The sequence below is a fragment of the Prinia subflava genome, chromosome 4, assembly GCF_021018805.1.
Source record: "Prinia subflava isolate CZ2003 ecotype Zambia chromosome 4, Cam_Psub_1.2, whole genome shotgun sequence".
Lineage (NCBI taxonomy): Eukaryota > Metazoa > Chordata > Aves > Passeriformes > Cisticolidae > Prinia > Prinia subflava.
Window position 1 is genome coordinate 10,300,557 of NC_086250.1, and position 20,620 is coordinate 10,321,176.

General features: G+C 39.8%; 1 protein-coding gene across 3 annotated transcripts in view; it reads left to right on the top strand.

Moving 5' to 3' along the window:
* The window catches only part of SHISAL1 (shisa like 1), a 72,311-nt gene that overhangs the window by 21,630 nt on the left and 30,061 nt on the right, over positions 1 to 20,620 (top strand). For all 3 annotated transcript variants that reach the window (XM_063395401.1, XM_063395402.1, XM_063395400.1), the window contains exons 2-3: positions 11,772 to 11,870; positions 17,836 to 18,049. In XM_063395401.1, the coding sequence (XP_063251471.1) occupies positions 11,804 to 11,870; positions 17,836 to 18,049 (281 nt within the window). In that variant the 5' untranslated portion in view covers positions 11,772 to 11,803. The remainder of the gene's footprint in view (positions 1 to 11,771; positions 11,871 to 17,835; positions 18,050 to 20,620) is intronic.

Here is a 20,620-nt window from a genome sequence, read left to right on the forward strand (position 1 = left end):
CAATCAAATTTCTGCATTGTATTAGTGCAGAATGGATAAGATGCTAAATAAAAATGAATTATGTCTTTGCATGAAAGACTTGGGAGTGGTTAAGCCTTAGGAGGGCTGTGTTTATTTGCTACATTTTGCTGTAACTACAAATCCAGATTATGTTCTACAATGGAATTCACTGACAATCTATTCAGCAGTTTGTTTGATTTGAGGTTACACTTGGATCTTCAATATCTCCAAGGTCTAACTCTCCAAGAGCCCTTGGAAAAGCCTCCTTTGCCAGTGTTCTGCTTCCTGAAAAGGACAGTAGTCCTAGATGGTGATTACATGATAGAAATTACACTAAACCATGCTGCCGTCTGTGCCTACCCTCTTAACTGATGTTGAAGCCCAGATATTAAAGCAGAAGGATTCATGGATAAGTGGTTTTCTCAATATAAGGATTAGTTTGAGGAGGGAAAAAAAGGACAACAAAAAGAAAAGAGAGTGACATATGACCTTTGCTGAAATGCCACAAACCAGAACAATATGTTTATTAGTGTAGGAGACAGTTGATTACCAAGGAAGCTGAGGAATGGACTGCTGACTTTGATTTTTAATAAAATAATTATTCAGAATAAAATTCCAGAACAGAAAGGGGTTTTCAGGTCTGACCATTTCTATTCACATCATTTTTGCTGGAGGGACTAAATAATGAAATAAGCAGCTGAAAAAAGCAGGAGATGGGAAGAAATAGAATCAGATTATCTGGCTACCATTCACTTACTTGCACAACTCTGTTTCCCATTATGCCATCATTTAGTTTCTTTCTCATTTATATGAGCAAGAAATTAAATATTTCTATATTTTGCCCCTTAAAATATTGGCTGTCTTTCCCCCAGAGTTGTCCAGACATGTCTATGTGAGTTGTCATTCCAAGTAAAGTAAGGAAGTCAGATTTCAATCCTTCTTTCTCCATATCAGGCCTCTCTATGTGGGGAATTCTGGTCTGTTACCTGTAACTGAAATGAGTTCATTTTAAATATAAAAAGCCTCTCTGCTCTTCACAGACTCCATTAGATTCAGTTCAGTTACACTGAGGGTCTAAGGATTTCATCCTTCAGTATGTTTTGGATGTAGTTTACTGTGCCAAGACACAGAATTGATCATCTGGGCTCTGACTTCATCCATACTGATCAGTATATTACAAAGTGGGCAGCAAAACCTTATGGTTGGAGAAAAGAAAATGCTTGCAGAATGACCATCTGTGGCAGCTGCCAAAAGGATTACATTTTTATTAGACAAGAAGCTAAAAGGAGTGCTCTTGCGATAGACATAACATTTTGGGAACAGACCTTGAAAATGCCTTGAGATACCAGGATTAAAATAACACTCTGCTCATAAAATTTGCAAGCACATTGGTCCCTCCTTGCCTTGGATGCTGTAGTTCCAGCTTTTTTTTTTCCTTTTTTTTTTTTTTAATAATGATCAGCTCTCTGTGTTCCCCATTGTAGGGAAATAGCTAAAACTATCTGTGTTATATGGTAATAAAATTGCTGCTTACCACATGTACCTAATTTAATGTTACTAAAATACCCCACAGAGTGGGTCACTAGGAGAATGTGAGAAACTGATCCCTGTATGAGTAATGGCTTTTTTAATGTTGACTTTGATGAGGTAAAGCATGTAATTTAGTATTATTGCAGAAAGGAAAAGCAGTTGTTCAGTTAAAATTTCCTGAAACAAAACATCTAATTTTTAAAATAATTCTTGTTATTTAAAACTCTACATTCTTATTTTGCTTCTTTACCTAATTTTGAGCTGTTACTTGCTATCTGAGTGTACAGATTAAATGTGCTCCTTCAGAGATATCTAAGATTGTTATCAGCAAGGATTGTTTAAAGTGATGTTGCTATCCCTGTATCCTTTCACCACAACCTTTCATTAAGTTGAGGTGTGTATTTAATTATACAGAGGCATAATTAAATTTTCAGTTCTTTAGGTCAGAGACTTTGTAAGTGCATCTCAAAGATGCCATGGCTGGCATCTGGTTCCTATCACAAAGTTGTCACCAGCCTGTGACCGCCACATCTCAGCTTTTCAACTTGAGAGTTGACCATTGCAAAATTGGGTGCAGCAGAATTCCCAACCCATGCTCTCTTCTGTACATAAACTTAATGAAAATCTTCTAAACATCGAGTTTGCATTCTCATAGGTGAAGTTCTTTTTTCCTACCCTGATCATTTGCCACATAGCTTTTTAAATCAGTGTTTCCTGTTTCAAGCATGAGGTCTACAAACTTGATGCACACTCCTCAAGTCTGTTGTATTCCTCCTTTATGAGTGTAACTGCTCTGAGCATCAGCATCCTTTATTTCTGTAAACTAGAAATAGTGCCACCCCTCCACTTGTCTTTTTTTTTTCCCTCCATTTGTTTGGACTCCAAAATATCTGTGACAAGGAACAGACTGCATGGCTGCAGCAGAGCTTGCTGATAAATAGCTTTGCTGCGTTGCATGTGGGATGAATGCTGCACTTTCCATCCTTACTCACCAAATATTTGGACTTCAGAGGTCTCCATATACTGGTCTCCAAGGAAAATGGGAAATGCATGTCACTTTGCCTCCAGAAGAACCATTTCAGAAAGTTCTGGCAAATTGTTCTCTGTGTATTTCTGTAGTTACACACCTATTAATGGGAAGTGTTTCAGATGGAGGCCACTTCTAGGGATGAGGCTGTTTGGAGCCAAAATGTGGTGTTGGTTATAGCAGCTGGAACACCCTGGGTTCTGCTCTGTGTGAGGGATGTAAACCTGCCCACTGAGCACGTATCAATAAATATTAACCAGCTGTGGCTTCAGCCTGGTGTTTCTGGTACATTCCATTTGGCTCAGCTGCCCTGAGCTCAGTGAGGAGGGGGATGTTCAATGCTTGATCCATGGGAGGCCAGGAATCAGAATTTCTGTGGAATTCTGTGCAAGCCTTTGGATGCAGCTCCTCTCACACCCACCTCTGTGTGTAGCATAAAATCCACACACACCCCAAGCTAGGCATAAAGTGAGCAGTTTTTACCTCCTGTAAAAACAAAGAGTGTGAAAAAAGGCTTGGGCATGTGTGATGTCACCACCAGCAGCACAGCTTTGTTTTACCTGATTTTCAGGTCAAAAAATTGCATGCTTAAAAAAAGAAGAAAAAGATAAATTGTTGAAAGCCACTTTTCTGATGCTCTGCATGCTTTATCTCCTTCTGCTTGGCAACCTCCACACCTGCTGTTCTGACTACTAAAAATTGTCCTTTCTTTTGTCCTGCAGGTGTTTCTGCTTAGGAGGAGAGGACAAAGGATTCACTAGCATTTTCCTTGGTTTCTCTGCCTTATTACTTTCAAAATTAAGCTTTTGTTAACAATCCAGTGTTCTTGGGGTTGAAAATCCAAGGATTTTAATTAGAATAGCTGTGAGCTAGGACGGTTGCAGTAGTACAGCTCTGTACTGCCCTTAAAACCAGCTTTTTATTGTACTTATGTGTGCAGCAGTGAAAAAATGGCATTTTCTCCTGCAGTGTGAGGCTGGTTGTTCAGTCAGAATGAGGCAAAAGAACTGGTGAAAGGGAAGTTACTCCCAACTGCTACTGTGCATTTTTTCTTTCCAACAGTCCCTGGTTAAGGCTCCCACACAGTTTCCTTTTTCCATAGCTGGTGCAGTGACAGCTCCTCTTCCTGTCAGAGCCTGCTTTAGGAACAGCCTTCCTTGGTGATGCTACTGAGAAACATTTCAGAGTGTGAAACGTTTGCAGATGTTTTAAAAGGAGAGGCAAATTCTTCTGGAGTTGAACTTGCCCGTGGTTTTGGGTCCCTTTAATCTTGATTCCCTGATTTCTCAGTTTACTCCAGTGGGTGTTTTTCATCATTTTCTTTAACAAGAGGGTGAGGAAGATTTGACCAAAATGCTTGCAGGAATTCAGAGTGATTTTCCTCTTGAGGGACTAGTTTCAGGTTTTAAAAATGAAGAAGTCCTGCCTTTTTCACATTGAGGTGTTATCTTTAGGAAAGTTGGAATAATGCTGCCAAAGTACTTGCAGTGCAGATCCATCTATGTCAGATAAGCTACACTTTGTGTTGGCATGGTTAAATAATCCTCATGAGGAAAAAAAGAAGTCCTTTTTTGCATTTTGAAATGTTTAATTAGATTGTAAAGGAATGGAATAGTAATTTGTGTTCATAAAGGAAACATCCTTTCTTCAGCTGATGGAAAGAGAAAAAAAGTATTTATGAGAATTCTGATTTCCTTTGATGTGATCAAATTAATGCTTTTCTTTTTTTAACTTGCTCCTCATATTTTTTCACTTTTGAACAAAATAACATTTGAAAATGTCTACAGACCCAGAGTGACAGAAGGTTAGAAACCCATCTGATTAGATACAGATATTGATAATTAATGTTGAAGAATGTGAGAATTAAATAAAATTTAGATGTTATAGACTTTGCACTGGAAGGTTTATTTTTCAGAGGAGGCTATTTTGAAAGGAAAAAGTGTCGAAAATGTTCCCAGAGAGACTATAGGTAGTTTTTGCTTTCTGTAGATATACAGCTGACAGCATACTGGGGAAACCAAAAATGTGCTCCTGTTTTTCACTAGATAAACTGCTGATATACTACTTTTTTCTCAAATGGATATTAAAAATACACTAGCCAGGTTTACTGCCCTTTTTATGGGTACACACATTGGCAAGTGTGCACTGATAGGAAGTATATATACCATATATATATATACACACTGTAAAGCACAAAGAGAGATTAGATCTGGGAGTTTTGTAAAACCTGGCTGTTATAAAACCTCTAATCTTACCATCAAAAATTTTTATTTCTTAGTAATATCCTTAAAATTACTTGGACAAACTGTTTCACATAAACTAGTAGAAATTGTGTTAATTTAAGACTTGGTAGTATTTTAAATTAATGCACATTTGCTCTGGTTCTGTACTGGAAGTAACTCAAAAAACACAAGCAGAGGTTCCCTGGAGAGGAGCCTTGCTTTTCTTCAAAAACTGAAACTTGATTAACAGTAGAGATTTGTAATCACTTAAAAATTTATCCTATCCCTTTCTTAAGCTCTCTTAGAATATTATTACACAACTGTACATATTTCCTTATCATTCCTGCCTCGTGAGGGACCAAGACCATTCACAATTTCAGAGTGAAAGATCAGTTTTCTCAGGTTGCTTTGTTTCATGCATAGCTGGATGGTCTCACCCTGGGAGATTGATGAATTCATTAACAGAGCACTCGGTTGAGCTCCCACGGATCGGAGATGTTGGGCTGTACAAAATCCCCTCAGCTGACTCAGTAATCCAGGTGTGCCTCTGAACTGAGTTATTTCACTAAAAACAAGAGTTCTGGATGACTACAGAAAACCTTTATCAGCTGCCTGTGCTCAGGCTGATAAAGTACATGCAAATGAGAAAATACAAATATTTTAGTCTCAGTGGTTTCAGAGCATTGGGGAAGGTTGCTGCTCTTGGCTGCAGAGTGAATCTTGCTTAATGACAAGTGAGAAGATTGTCACTAACTTGTAGCTGAAGTTAGTTATCAGTGTCAGTAAATCATCACAATTGCAGCTGTTATTTTTACAAAGCTGACTGTCTCCACAAAGTAATTTATGTATTTTTCCCCAGAATGAGGTCTAATGTATACAGTGTAAGGCCAGTTGTAGGACAGACAACAGTCTAAAATTTTATGACCTTTATCAGCAATAAATCTAGGAAATTACGTATTCTACCAAATGCAAGAATGTAATGAATCACTTATTTGCACAACAGCTACATATGGTATTATCTTTTAATGTCTTTAGAGGTGCTACGGAGACAGTTTAGAATTTGGCTGTAAATAAAGAGTTTGTGCTCTCTTGTGGAACTTTTTCATCAATTAAATTTTGTGATTATAAGGTCTGAATGCACCACTGATCTCTAAAATAAATTCTCTTGTAATAAAGGGACCCTTTAACTTCTGTATCAGACTCTACTGTGCCTTGTGTTTAGGGTGGGAGCTGCTAAAACCCATTTCCAGTTTGGGTGTTTAGGATGTGTCTCCCAGGATGTGGCTGTGGGACAGCCCCCAGTGACCAAATAAATGTGCTGGTGAAAAGGGGAAGGGATAAAGAGAGGTAAAAAGAGAGGGATGAGTGGCTTTGACAGCTGACACCTGTGGCATTGGCAGGTTTCTTGGCCCCAATCCTGTTAATAACAGCTTGGAATTCACAGCATGATCTTCAGGCTGTACTTCAGGGCTTTATCTTTTAGGATTCATGCAGGTTGTCCCTTCATAACTGTTAGGAGAACTGCTGTGGGAAATAATAAACGTGGGAGGGTGAAACAAAACAAGGCAATTTATATTTTCAGTTATAAAATTCATAAAACAAGGGGAAAGAATTTTGTGGCCTAGGTAGTGTAATACACATTTTCTCACCTTTAGCAGTACTAAAGCTCTGAGTGAAAAGGCTTTATCTGCACTTTGGTAGAGACTCAAACATGCTTGACTTCCAGCATATGTGTACTGAGATGGTTTTGGGGGAGAGGCACTGAGTAATGTTAGTGCTGCATCATAATCCAAAAGGTTTTTTACCAGCAGCTCCTTTTCATAGGTGGTTTCAAGTAGGAGAACTGTCAATTGAAACTAGTGTCTGTTTTTCATAAACATTTTGTTGGGGTTGCTGCAGTGTGAAACCACATGTTTTCTTAATAATCAGGTTTTCTTTCATGCCAGTTATATTGCTTCCTTTGTAATAAGCCTGTAATTTCATTGTAATGGCATTCATGAGCACATACTGGATGCGTTTTTAAGCCCTCTTTAATGTGAGAAGTGAACAGAGCTGGGCTAGGAGTTAGGTTTGGATCACAGCCTTTTCTTTTCCATCTAATTTTAAACAGCTTTCTCAACCACTGTTGTGCTCTGGTTGTGTTACTCATCCCCTTCCTTCTGCCACAATGCACCAGCATTGTCTCTCATGTATCCCTGAGGCATTTTTATCCATGTACTTTTATCTGTGAGTAGATGTGCCTCTCCTCATTTAATAGGGATTTACCTGTGTGTCCTTTGAGTAACTGAGAATTAGCAGAGGCTCTGTGGCTCTCTGCACTTTGTTAATGCTGTGGTTTTGTTTGTCTTGGAAGAACTGGCAGCTGCTGGGATGTTTATTAGGATTTTAAGGGCACTAAGAAAACACAAACCACTGAAAACAAAATGATGCTGAAGTTACTTGCACAACCTTGCTAGAAAGGATAGAGGCAGATAAAAGAGGGGGCACAGAAGGTGTAACAAGGATGTTTTTTGAGGAAAGATTGCAAGAGGTGTAAGCTGCTAGCCTTAGAAAAGGCTGAGTGAAGATATGATAGCACCTCTTGTATGCATTAATTAAAAGATTGATGCAAAGAGGTGTAACCAATGTGGCTGTAGGTAAATCATTCTGCAGCTCCACTGCTGTAGGAGAGGGCTTGAAGTGAAGCAAAGCAAAGGAGCTGCAAGTTGGGCAGAGGAAAACCTTCCTAGGGTAGAGAATTCTCCAGGGAATTGCCTGAGAAGGTTAGAAAACCACTGGTGGAATCCTGTGACCTTCTGCTAAGAATGGTTTAGATCTTCTTAGTCCTGTGGTAGTAAAAAAGAATTAAATGATCTTCTGAATTGCTCTGTTTTCTGTTCTAGGCAGAGAAAACTTGTGAGGCAGTGCTGATGTGTTTAATAAATTCTCTTGCTCGAGCTTCTTTTGTTCTTCTTGCTAACCAAAAAAATGCAAAATGTGCATTGTTTTTCAGACTGAACGTAACTTTTCTTTTCCTTCAAAGTCAGGGGAAAATAATTCCTTCCTCAGAATCTTCCCTCATGAAATGGTTGTTTCTCTTGGCAGCTTTTCTTTGCAGTGATTCACTGATTCCCTTCAAGAAAAGACAGCAAGATAAAACTATGAGGGTAACCAAAGGAGTGTAGGTAGGAACAGAGTGAGAGCTAAAATGTCACAGAAAAGTAAAATCTGGCATAATGAGCTCATACATTTCTATGGTCCCCTTGATCACAGCATTGCAGCACCTTTCCTTTGAGTGTTGCTCTCTTTGGGTCATGCGTGGCTGCATCTTCTGGGAAGGAAAGCAATATTCTGGACAGAATCCTCATTCAAGAGAAGATAAAAAAATCATGAGTGAGGACCATTTCTTCTGTTCCAGATTAGACATGTGTCATGGTTTAACCCCAGCCTGCAGCTAAGAGCCATGCAGCTGCTTGCAGAATAGTAATAGTAGTAGTAATAAATAATGAGGGAGGGGAATAAGATGTAGAAAAACAGTGAAAAAAAGCCTATGAAAATTTGCTTCCTCGACCTTTTCTTTATTCTGCTTTCTGGGGTAGCTGCAGAGATGCTTGTGATTGCCAGCAGAAGGGAGGAGGTGGTGTGAGGGTACGAATCTTCAAGGAGGAGGAGAAGAATGGGCATGATCCTTACCTCCACAGTGACCACAAATAGGCTTAGAATGGTGCATTAAAAATGAAAACTGGTGTGTTAGACCACCCCTCTAATTGCTGGTTTTCTGATCTAGAAGGAAAACATAATCACACAGCCTCCAGGCTATCAAATTCTATTCAAAAAAACAAAAAAGGGACAACAACACAATCTCCCTTTCCTCTGTCCTTCAGGTATAATTCTCTTATTTTAAAATGCCATCAGTTTTTTATTAATAACATTAATAAATAATAATTTATTTATCTAGATCACTGCTAATTGCCATGTTTCTGCCCCCTCTATTCTGTGGCCTGACATCAGGAGACACTGTGTATGATTTAGGCTCTTGTAGGATATCACCTGTTGTCCTGCACATCCCTTCCCGTGGCTGATGGGGCTCTAAGAGCTCAGAGGTGTCACCATGGTACTAAATGAAATATGATGGCTTTAACCAGACAGCAGCATGTAGTAAACTCAAAACAGTCAAGGAGGGAACAGTTAGTTGTGTTTCTGACCTCTGAAAAATGGTTTTATGCTGTGAAATGATCACTGAAGTGATAAAATTATTGCTTATTAAATCATAAAACTGGAGCATTTCCCTGCTGTCACGAATTTATACCTGTATGTATGTATGTATTCATTTACACAGATTCTCACTGTCTAGTCCCCCACTCTGACCCTCCCAGCTGACACTCAATGAAATATAACAGTGCATGATTTGGATTAAAATGCTAATTTCATTGTTGCCCATTCTGTTGGATATAATTGACTAAGGCATCCCTCCCTGAAAAGCTTCTAGATTTGTACCTTTAGTGCTGTTTAAGAAATCAGCAGTGAGGCTGTACTCAGTTAATAACAGGATTGTACTTTTCCAGACATGCACCCGATTTCCAGTCTGAGTTACTCTTCCACAACAGATAAGAAGCTTTTTTTTCATCATTCTCAGTGCCTGCTCAAATTGCATGCTACAGGCATCTCCTACATTATAACTACCTTTAAGCTACTTTGGTCAACAGCCCTGGAGAAATAAAATTAACTTTGCTATGAGCCCACAGTGATCACATTAATTATATTTATCTCCTTCATTATTTATGAATTGGAATGCATATTAACCATGCCATTAATTTTGTCTGGATTGACATCACACTCACAAGCTTGTGACTACCTGGATTATCTCATTTGCTTCTAAAAATGTTCTTACGTTTCCTCAGGTCCTCTGAAAGTTGCCATTGTTTTTCCAACAAACCAAAAAAATTATATATATGTCCCCCAGCCTGCTCTGCTGAAATAACTAGGTACAAATTACACAGAATTGCAAATATCAAATTACAGACCTGAGTTTCACCTCATTAATGTCATCCTGAATTATTCTTGATCTGGAAATATTTAATAGTCTCAGCTATACCAAACATCTTTTTCATCCCAGATGCACAACAGGAGTGCTTATTGATCTCTTTTTAATTAACTGTTCTGAAGGCCAAGATTTCCCTTCGTAATGGATCACTACCAGAATTCCTGCAGCTTTGGTTTACTCAGGAAAATATCAAATCCTTTATTCCTATCAATATGGGCAATAGCCAATTCTTTGTAGCTGTTTTTCATGATTAAATGCCTACACTCTCAACCTATGGCTTATATTCTTTTTTTTTTTTTTTTACAAATTTGTCTGCTTAGTTTTTAATCATTATTAAATATTAATATTATAATATTATAATATTATAATATTATATTAATATTCCTTCTGAAAAAAAAAGAGGCAGTTTTTTCAAACAGTATTCATGAGAAATATTCTTACTTAGCATTCCTAGTTTATTGCACTTTTATTTTCTTTTTACAATGTTACAGTTTCAAGTTGTTTTCTTCTGGAGGAACTGGCTTATTTTAAAGCCAGTTATTTTTTATTTATACTTTTTATTTCCAGACACTGGAAATACAGTGGTTTGGGTGTTGATCGTGCTTGGAGCAAACAGTGAGAACTGGTTTTTTTTCTTGCACAAAAGTTGCACTGATTTTTAGGTTTGTCATCTACATGCTAAGATAGTTCTTGGTGAATGTGCTTGTGCCACACACAGAGTTTTGTGTTAGTGGGAAATCTTTTGCCTCTCAGCCCTTTGTAGGTAGCACCGTGTCCCCCCCAGTGCCCACGACTGCTGCTCAGAGCTCAGTTACTCGTGGTGTGGGGATTTGCACCCCCTCCCCCTTTAGTTATATGCAGGTGCAATTGTTTGGGGATTTTAAGTGGATTCTGTAGGTTGTGGCAGACACCAGCTAGTAAACCACATAGTATTTATAGGATACAGCATTTATTTCATAAGCATTTGGCAAATGTGTCTCTTGAGGTGTCGGGAGCAGTGTAATTTTTACAGAAACTGCCATTTCCCTTTCTTCTTTCCCCAAGCTGCTCCCTTGTAAGCACCTCAGAACAATTTTAGGAGTGGGGTTCACCACCCCAGCTTGCTGCAGCACCCCTGGGCCCTCCTGTGTGTGGCCCAGGTGCACACAGTGTTTGTGCAGAAAGGAGAAATCTCCTTTTTGTTGTGCCCTGATGCCAGTGTGAGTCCAGGACGCTGGGAACCTGCCAGAGTTGTTGGATTTATCAGTGATGGCAGGGCTGGGTGCCACCTGCTCCTGCCACCTCGGTGGTGACACCTGGGACAGCCCCTGCTGCTGCTGCTGGTGTTGAGTCAACCTGAAGAGAAAAGAATTTGGACTCGCCCTGTCTGGGAAACACCAAGGAGAACCTTTGTAGGAGGGCTGCCAGTCAGATCTCTGTCCCTGTCCTAAGAAAACAACAAATAATAATCCCATGACAGGCTCTGATGCTAATGAAAAGACATTTTTCAAGTGTTTCTAACCATCTTAGTTGCTTGACCCACTTTCTGAGCGACTGCACCCTCTAATGGGGTAAAACAGATTGACTTTCAAAGCAGCCCATTTATTTTTTCTGTAGTTTATTCTTTTCTAGCCCTTACACATATAATAAAATATCCTGTTTTTGTGAAGTAAAACAAACACAGTTCGGCTGGATGTAGATTACAGGGGACATATGAATATTCAGTAAAGGCTTTATATGATTCATCTCTACTTTGGGTTAATGAAAAATATGTAATATAACCATGTATCTATCCATGGTGAAATGAGAAATTAATTTTAATCATAGAAAGGAGAATTTATTTCACTTTAAGTCCAGAAAAAAATATGTTTTTTTCCCCCTGCTGTGTGAAGCCATCTCGTTTTACTAAAGCTTTTTGGGGAAGTGACCATTTGAAAATGAAAGGAGATAAAACAGACACTTAATCATGATGTTGTATCTTGTCCAACAGGTAATTCTCTAATGGACCAATGAAAGCCAACGATGACAAGTTGTGGTCAACAGTCCTTGAATGTGCTGATGGTTCTGCTCTCATTACTCCTGTCAGCAGGTAACTTCTGTAATTTATCTTGTAATGATGTGTGCCACAGCAAAAAAATACTGGCAATTTAATGCTGGGTTCCTACAAAATAAACAAGAGCAAGTGGTTGTTAATTGCATAATAAATAAGTCACAGAATCGTAGAATGGTTAGGGCTGGAAGGGACCTTCATCTAGTATGAATATAAATAAAGCCTTCTTGTATTTAAAAACTGGAAATTTAAATTTGAAATGGAATTGAAAATTCACTTTAAGAACAAAGAAGACTGGAAAGTTGAAAGAGTAGCTTTTCTTTGGATATGCTATTTTTTCAGCTCACCTAAAAGGAAAGAATGATTTCTGTACCACCATTAAACACATCCATTTTGCTAAATAACCATCCACTTGGAGCAGAGCAAGTCAGGTTCCAGTTGTGTGTTTTTCTGTGTGCACACCAGAGAATGTAAAACACCTGAAGGATTGAACTTGGAATCTGTGTAATTTACCTGAATTTAAAGAATTGGCTGGACCAGAGATGTTTCTCCTGATGCTTGGTAGTTCTGCTCTAGATGTTTGCTGTTAGCACACAGAAAGGGTTTGTGTGGAAATGTGCCAGCTGTTGGACTGAGAATTAGTTGAGTGCTCTGATTATTGGTTGTATTTGTTCATCAGAAGCCATTTATGGCATGTGGGTTTTTGTCATCATGAGTGAATATTTAAAATAAAATTTTAAAAGGTTTGCATTCCAAATAGATTTGGTCTTACAGGTTCCTAGTTCAGTGTCTTTTATCCTCCATTCTTGAGACAGTTTTTAATACAAAAATACTCTCTTTTTTTAGTAACTGCTCCTTATTCTCTCGTAGTACATCACATCCCCAACCACCAGAGGTAAAACTTTATCAGGCACCATATTTCTTAAAGTATCCTTGTGCTCCAGTCCAAGTTGTTACTGCTGAGTCTGTGTCTTTAATATTCATAAAATATTAACATTCATATCCTTGCCAGTCAGTTCAAGCATGTGTTCTGTTGCCCACAGTCTCATTGCTTGTTTGCAGTGTTCAAGTTGATTCTTGCTAATGATAGTTCATTATTTATCTCTGACACAGCCTTTTGCTAACAATGGTATAATGTTTTCAACTAGAGCACTCCTCTGCTTGCATTAAATCATTGTTTTCCTTCAGAGCCCTTCCCCTGAAATCCCCATGTGTGGTTCTGCATTGCTAATTATGGAACTGTCCTCCTCTGATGGACTGGGGTCAGGTACAGGGGCTGGAGCTGCTTCTTTGTCTTCCTCTAGGGTAAAGAAATTTCAAAAATCCTCCTGCCTGGTGTGGCAATGAACTCAGTTATCAAGTCTTCAATGAAGTGATCAGGCAGGGATCAAACATCACAAAACTGTTCCAGTCCCTTCTGTCGATGTTTAAGTTTTTATACCTTTGCCACTTTTTATAGGGGACTTCTGCTAGGGCTGTCCTGAGATCCCACTCCTCCACCACATTTCCTCCAGATGATACAAATACCTGTGTTGGAGCTGAGTGGGACACTGTGATTGCACCTTGTGTGCAAACAGCTGCATTCAGCCACTGCTGTATTCCCTCAAACTCAGACACAATTTATTTTTTTCTCTCTCTTAGAAGTACTGCCTGTGAACTGCAGTGTTTTTATTTGAAAGCAGCTACACACAGCTTTTACTTCTTACAAAATTTATCTATTATCCTTGACAATTATTGGCTTTATGAATGTGTTTCTTTCCATTTTGTTGCTCCTTGGCTATTGGTGTTTTATTATCTGATGTCCTCTATTAGCATGCAGAGTCCAGGGTTAATTTGAAACATCACAAGTCTTTCATGCCAGCCAAACTCTGCTCCCTCCTTGTGGAATTTTGCCACTGTCATCTGTAGGAGGGGGTTTAGGTCATTGGTAACTCACAACACATTTTACAGGAGGAAATTTGTTATTATTTTTTAGCCAGCCAATGTTTTGTGGTGAGGGTTTTTTTGAGGTTTGTTTTTTTTTTTTTTTCAAGATAGATCAGTTTCCATAAAGGAAAACTTCTGGCTTTATGCAGTGAACGATGGGGGTGGGGGAAAAGGGTACTCTTCTCACTGGAATAATATGAACCTCATTTTTAACCTGAGCTGAAATGAAAATCTAATGGCAAGCCTCCTTTTGAGTGCCCTAGATTTACAGACTTCCATCTGTAAGATCTTCCTTTACTTCCAAGTCTTTGGTGTACTAAGATTAACAATCCTAGTAATCAGTTTCTGGGCTGAGAATACTGAAACTGGAGGTATTTTATTTCAGTGCTAGCAAGATCACAGTGATGTTTTAGGGGTTGTGGACACTTACTGGTTTTACTGGGTACACAAGGAATGCATAATGAAGGGAGGAGGACCTTGCAGTCATGCTGGAAGAATTTCTGACCACTAACTCTTACATTGGCTTTGCAAATGTTGATGCTTACTCATTTAAAGGATTCTACACATCTATAAAATCAGTGCTGACAGCAAGGTTTATATTAACAAGCAAATATGATCAGATTATTTGCACATTACAGCATTTTTTCTTTGAAGTAGGAAATGAACATCCACACAGCAAGTCAACATGTGGCAAAACGCATATGTATGAATATTTCTGTGGTTCCATATGGAAAGCTGATAAACACCAGCCATTCAGAGAGTCTTGGGGCTTTAAAAATTTAGTATCTAAATTAAAAATGTACATTAGGCAGATATCTAGCTGTGACCAGATAGAGGAGAAACAGTTTGTGGTTTGCTGGCTGTGTAGTTTTTAAGGTGAAGTAGGTAAGTCTTGTGATGATGAAGCATATAGCAGAATAGCAGACTTCTTTCAAGAGAATACCAGATTATTCTCTTGAAATCAGTTGGAACAGAGAGAGGAGCATCTGTATCAACTGTTCAATAACGGTTCTCAAAAACAGCATGGGAATTTGCACTTGCAACTCCACTTCTGACACAGCTGCACCTTTGCAATAGACAGCTTAAGGTCTTTACAGGTACAATACTTTTATCTGAAGTATTTCTATAGAAATAAGGTCCTTTAAACCTGGGGATTTAAGCAAAGTTATTTTCAGGAAAAAAAAATACTGGGAAGAAAATAAATCCCACTTTGTTTATTGGCTCTCTGATCCACAGAGAAGCAAAGACAGAAATGACACAGATTACAATAAATTGAGCAAGTGTTTTCTGTGTGCTGGCTTTGGCTGGGATGGGCCAAGGCTGTGTTTTAGGCTGGTGACCAAAGCAGTGCTGCTGTCACAGGGCTGTTGTGGCTGGGGACAGGCTGGCACTGCTGACCCAGACTGGCCAAGGTGGTTTCTGTACCACGGGATTGATGCTCAGCAATAAAAGTGGGATGGAGTTTATCCAAAAATTGCTCAGGGACTGGCTGGACATCAGTCTGCTGGTAGTGAGTGATTGCTTTAGCATCACTTGTGCTTTGTTTTCTGTTGTTAATGGTGTTGTGGGGTTTTTTCTTAGTTATTATACAGTTTTTATCTCAACCCATGAATTTTCTCTTGGCCCTTCTGATTCCCTGGCCCATCCCAGTGGGAGGGGGAGGCAAGCAAGCAGCTGTGTGGTGTTCAGCTGCCCAGCAGGGCTGGCCCACCACACACTGCTGAGTTCAGAATGAGATTCAGTCATCACATCACGCATTTGTTTAATCACCGACACATTTTGCTATTTAAGGATTTGCTTAGGACTGTTTGATTGCAGATGTCCCTCCTCCTAGGACCTGATGTTATCTTAATTCTCCCTTCCCTCTGTAATCATGCTTTCCTTAGTTTCCATTCTCAGAGAAGTTTGGGGATTGTTTTCTTTTTGAAACGTGCAAAGGAGCTGTGTGGGGATCAGGGGACATTTCCACGTGTGCAGTTTAACAAACCTCTTGGCAGTGATGAGCAGCTTAACCTCCAGTGGTAGTGACAGGACCAGAGGCCATGGGCACAGACTGCAGCCCAGGAATCCTCCAAACATCCAGAAATGCTTGTTCAGTGTGAGGGGACTGCAGGATGTGGAGTCCCCATCCTTGGAGATATTCCAAAGCCATTTGGACACGGTTCTGGACAGCAAGGTGGCTCTGCCCGAGCAGAGGATTTGCATGAGATGCAAACATTGAGGTTTTTCAGAACATAATCTATCCTGGCATGCTTTTATTGTTGCTGTGTTAATTAAGGAGGAGTGCAGCAAAGTACTTGTTCAAACAAACTCATTCCCATGCCATTACATGCTGTGTGGATTTTGTGACAGAATTTGAACATGCAGATTTGTTATGAGAGTTACAGAGGGTGTTGAGAACCAAGTCTAAACAAAGTTTCTGTACTGATGATAGCATCCTCACATTTGGAACACATGTTTTTTCCCAGGTAGGGCAAGAACAGGTAGGTAATTACATTTCTCAATATCTGTATTCCTTTAGAAATTGCTTTCTTCCAGCACTTTCAGTTCCTGACTGAATTAATCTACAAAAATGATTTCTTCTTTTGTACAAGTGTATGATGCCAGGTATGCGTGTGCATATATAAATATTTAGAGTGGGCTTTCTTGACTCACACTGCAGTACAAGATTACCTTGTTGTCAGTTTATTACTTTGTGTTTTTTCTTCTAGGCTCCCCCTCTCTACACACAAATAAAATTATTTCCTCTGTCACAATCCTTAAAATAAATCCTTATTAATTTAAAAATTAATATATTTTATAAATTTGACAAACAAAAGTGTTAGGAATCAGCCTTGTTTTTTTAAGCAAGGTAGAAAAAATGAGGATTGGACAGATAAGGTCCACAGATGCAATTGCAGATCAACAGGGGCTCTGTGCAGAGGGGTGCTGTGCAGTTCAGCCAAATCCATGCAAGTCATTGTGTGTAACCTCTTGTACTGGTAAAGTGACAGAAAACTTCTGCACTGAATTACAAGGGTTAATTCTGTCAGTCCAAAGTGAATATATCATTTATTAATTGGTGTAACCCTCTGAACTGCAGCTGCCCACTAGCATTGCTGAGCCTCAGTTCTCCAAAGGAAAAACATTTCACTGCTGGTTGGATTCAGACTGAGCTTTCACTTTTGACTTTGCTCAGAGCTTAAGCCCTTTGGGATATCTGTGGGGTGCATGCACTCATAAATGATGCTGTAAGGCCTACTGTAAGAGAAATTGTGAATGTGGGACCAAATACTGACTTCTGAAAGTCTTTCAGGAAGCTGTGTATGGTTGTTCACAACCATTTTGCAAGGGATCTCTGTCCTGCTCCTCTGCACAATTGAAAAGCTCAGGGAAATGAAGATAATAAAAGTGTATCTGTGGACAGCTTCTTTCTTCCCCCCAGTAAAAGTGATGGTGAAATCAGTGTGACACATGACTGTAAAAAAAGAAAAATGTTCTCAGAGCTGTAATAAAAACTCTACATGAGAACTTGATAAAGAAGAAATGTAAGAAGTCCCAGGAACACCTGTATTTTATTGGTTCTGTCTATTCGCAAATTCAGAGTTGTTCAGGCTTGTTACACTGTTTGTAATGGCTGTTTCTGATAGAATATTCCTTATCAAAGATTAACCTTTAGAGAAGAAGAAAAGAAATCAGGAGTAGCAAACGAAGTACCATCAAACTTTTATTGCAGTTTCTACATAGTCTTTTTGTTTCTATTAAGTTGTCCTTGAAGAATCAAACATGAACATTATTGTGCGTTATGGATATCCCTATATTTAGAACATTTCCCTAAATACTTTAATGTGGAGGGCTTCCCTTTCTTCCCTTCCATTAAAACAAACAATGGTAATCAGAAACAGAGAAGCAACAAAATTCAAAATACAACGGAAGTCTGAACATTGTTACCTTTAAGTACTAAATGTTAAAACATTGAAAGTTCTGAGCTACTCGTGTTTGTCAGAAGTCAACAATTGTTTAGCCTTGAAAAGTGGGAGTTGATAAGGTGCAGATAGCAGGAGTGACTGACAAAGCCAATGTTGTTTTTGTTTTCCAGTGTTGTCCGCGCATTTCCGGGTCTGCGAGCCCTACACGGACTACAAAGGTCGCTACCACTTCGGTTTTCACTGCCCCCGTCTTTCTGACAACAAATCTTACATCTTTTGCTGTCACCATAACAACACAGTGTTCAAATATTGCTGCAATGAGACAGAATTTCAGACTGTTATGCAGATGAACTTAACGGGGAATGCAGATGGATATATGCATAAGTAAGTAAATGAGTTTTAAAGTTCTCTTCGCCAAACTGTTCCTGGTCTAATAACAGAGTCTGAGGTGCACTTAATGGTGGAAGCAATTAGAATAATTGCATGTACAGAAAACCATTACTAAAAGGTTTTTTGTTGTTGCCGAGCTCCTGAAAGAAACAACATTTCAGCTTTGCTTTCTTTGCTTTGATGCGGGCTGTAAACATTGCAAGGAGAGTAAAAGTTGCGTATAAATGTGACAAATAAAAAGTTACGTATAAAAGTTAAAAAAGTCTTTTCCCTGGCCCTAATTTGATCCAAACTATGTTTAAATGTGCATCAGTAAAAATAAGCCTCAAGGCTGTTTGTGGATGAGAGAGGGAGTGAGCTGACATTTTCTGTATCACCCCAAATGCCCCTGATGTTTTTGGACCTTTATCTCTTGTAACAAATCACTAGCCGTGGGGAACAGAATGTATTTGCTTTTATACCAACATTGTGTGGTCTCCTTGCCTGTTACCTGGCATACTTCCATGTTCTGCTGAGGGCGATCCCCCAAAATAAATGTCAGTGATTTTTTTATTTATAAAGTAGTAGGAAGTAGCAAGTAGATCTTTGTTACTGAATACCTTTTTACAGGAACAAAATCTTCCCTTGTGGTCAGTTTCCTATTTAGTATTGACATTCTGGCCACACCAGTCTGCTGTGATTTCCCTTGGTGTGATCTCCAAGATGGAATTCTGGTCAATCTGCTTTCCCTGCCATTTCATTCTGGTGTTCAGCTCCTCCAGGACAAGGACAGGGCAGATCAAACACAGGTGGAATATCAGTGGATGGATTTCTGTGTACAGCAGGATTTTGGTGTTTTCTGGGCTGGCAGTCACTTGGTGTGTTGGATTCATCCCTGGGAGCAGGTGCAGGGCTGTTAGGGATGATGGTGCTGGAATATTGATGCTGGCTGGTCCAACTCCCTGTGTGCAGCTGTGCCCAGCTCGTGGAGTCAGCAAAGCATCACCTTCCTTAACAACCACTCCTCACACAGACCTGCCCAGAGAAAATTCAGTCCTGTACAGAGGTAGAAGTTGCATTCTCTAAATTTACTGGGTGTTAAAGTGTCAATCACCTGCAAAGACAGACAAAAATAGACTTTACCCATGTAAGATATCTGTAATTCAATGTGGATCTGTACTGTTGTGTTACTTCATGTGCAGTCCTTCAGGTGAAATTTCCTTGCCATGGCTTTGTAGTGCATCTGGGATCATGAGAACAGATCACACACAGCACTGGGAAGATACTGTGGTACCAAGCCCATTAAAGACCACCCATTTCCTCCACCTTCTGTGCAGCCCAGACAATCCACCAACTTTCACCTGGGGCTCCCCAAATCTGGCAACATCAATAGTTCCAGGCAACCTGGTAGAGTTTATAACCCCAGTGCTCCCACACAGTGTGCACTCTACACATGCTAAAAAACCAGGGTGTGCTGCCCCTTTGTGTGGGGTGGCCCTGCTCTCTCAGCAGCCCTGGAGATCTCACAGGACTCTCAGAGCAGAAGGGCTCTGCAGGTAGTCACAGACAGAGCCACAAATCTGCTGCACACTTAGACTGGTAAAATCAGCCTCAGGAATGGCTTGTGAGGCTGTTGCCTCCCCATTTTTCCAGTCTTTGTCCTGCACACAGCAAATTAATTTTATTTCTTGCCCTGCTGTTCTGTAAACCCTGCACCAGCACTGCTGACCACCCTGTCTGACAGAGGTCAGGATGTCACCCTCAAAGGCAGTTCAGACAAGCACAAAGCCAGTGCTTCAGCCTTTTCCCTGTGCCTCAGCAGCTACTCTGTGTAGTCATGGCCAGAGCTTACTCAGGTAAGGCTCTTCTGCCCTTCCTTTCACCAGCAGCCTGGAATGTAGAGGGCAAGCAGCCCCTTTCCAAGGCACAGGAGCAGGTCCAGGCTGATTGCAGAAGATGCGCTGGGACACAGAGCCCTTCTCTGCCTCCAGCATTGTTTGCCCCCTCACACCTGCACATGTGCCCACACCCCAGGCAAATAAATCCAGGGATCCTCATATCACAGGGTTGTTGTGTGTGTGAGCAGTTTGGAAAAAAAAGAGTTTGGTATTCTGTCAACTACAGCATTCATTTTGATGAAAATTTTTAGAGCAAAAGGTATTATATTAGTTTTCATGTAGAACTATTTTTAAGAGCCACCTTACTCAATTGTGATGGAGAAGGAGGTATCTGTGTAATTTTTGTTGGTAAGATTTGTGGTTGAGAACCACCTGCAGACTATTTACTATCCAGTCCAGGATTTCTTAGGGATTTTTGTTATTTTGTGCTCATGTGTGTGAAGTTTTGCAAAGTTATGTGACATCATACTGGATACAGTGAAAAGCCTCTGGAGGTGTAGTGTAGAGAAGTGCAGGAATGGAGCTGGTATTGCCTTGCTCCTCAAACATCACTTCTGACAAATCTGTCAGGACCAGGAAAATGAAGAGATGCTGCTTCCTACATAAAACACCACCCATGAAGGGAGACAGGCAGGAGAGAGATCTCCTCACCCTGAGCTCAGTGACACTGGTAGAAAACTTCCTGGTA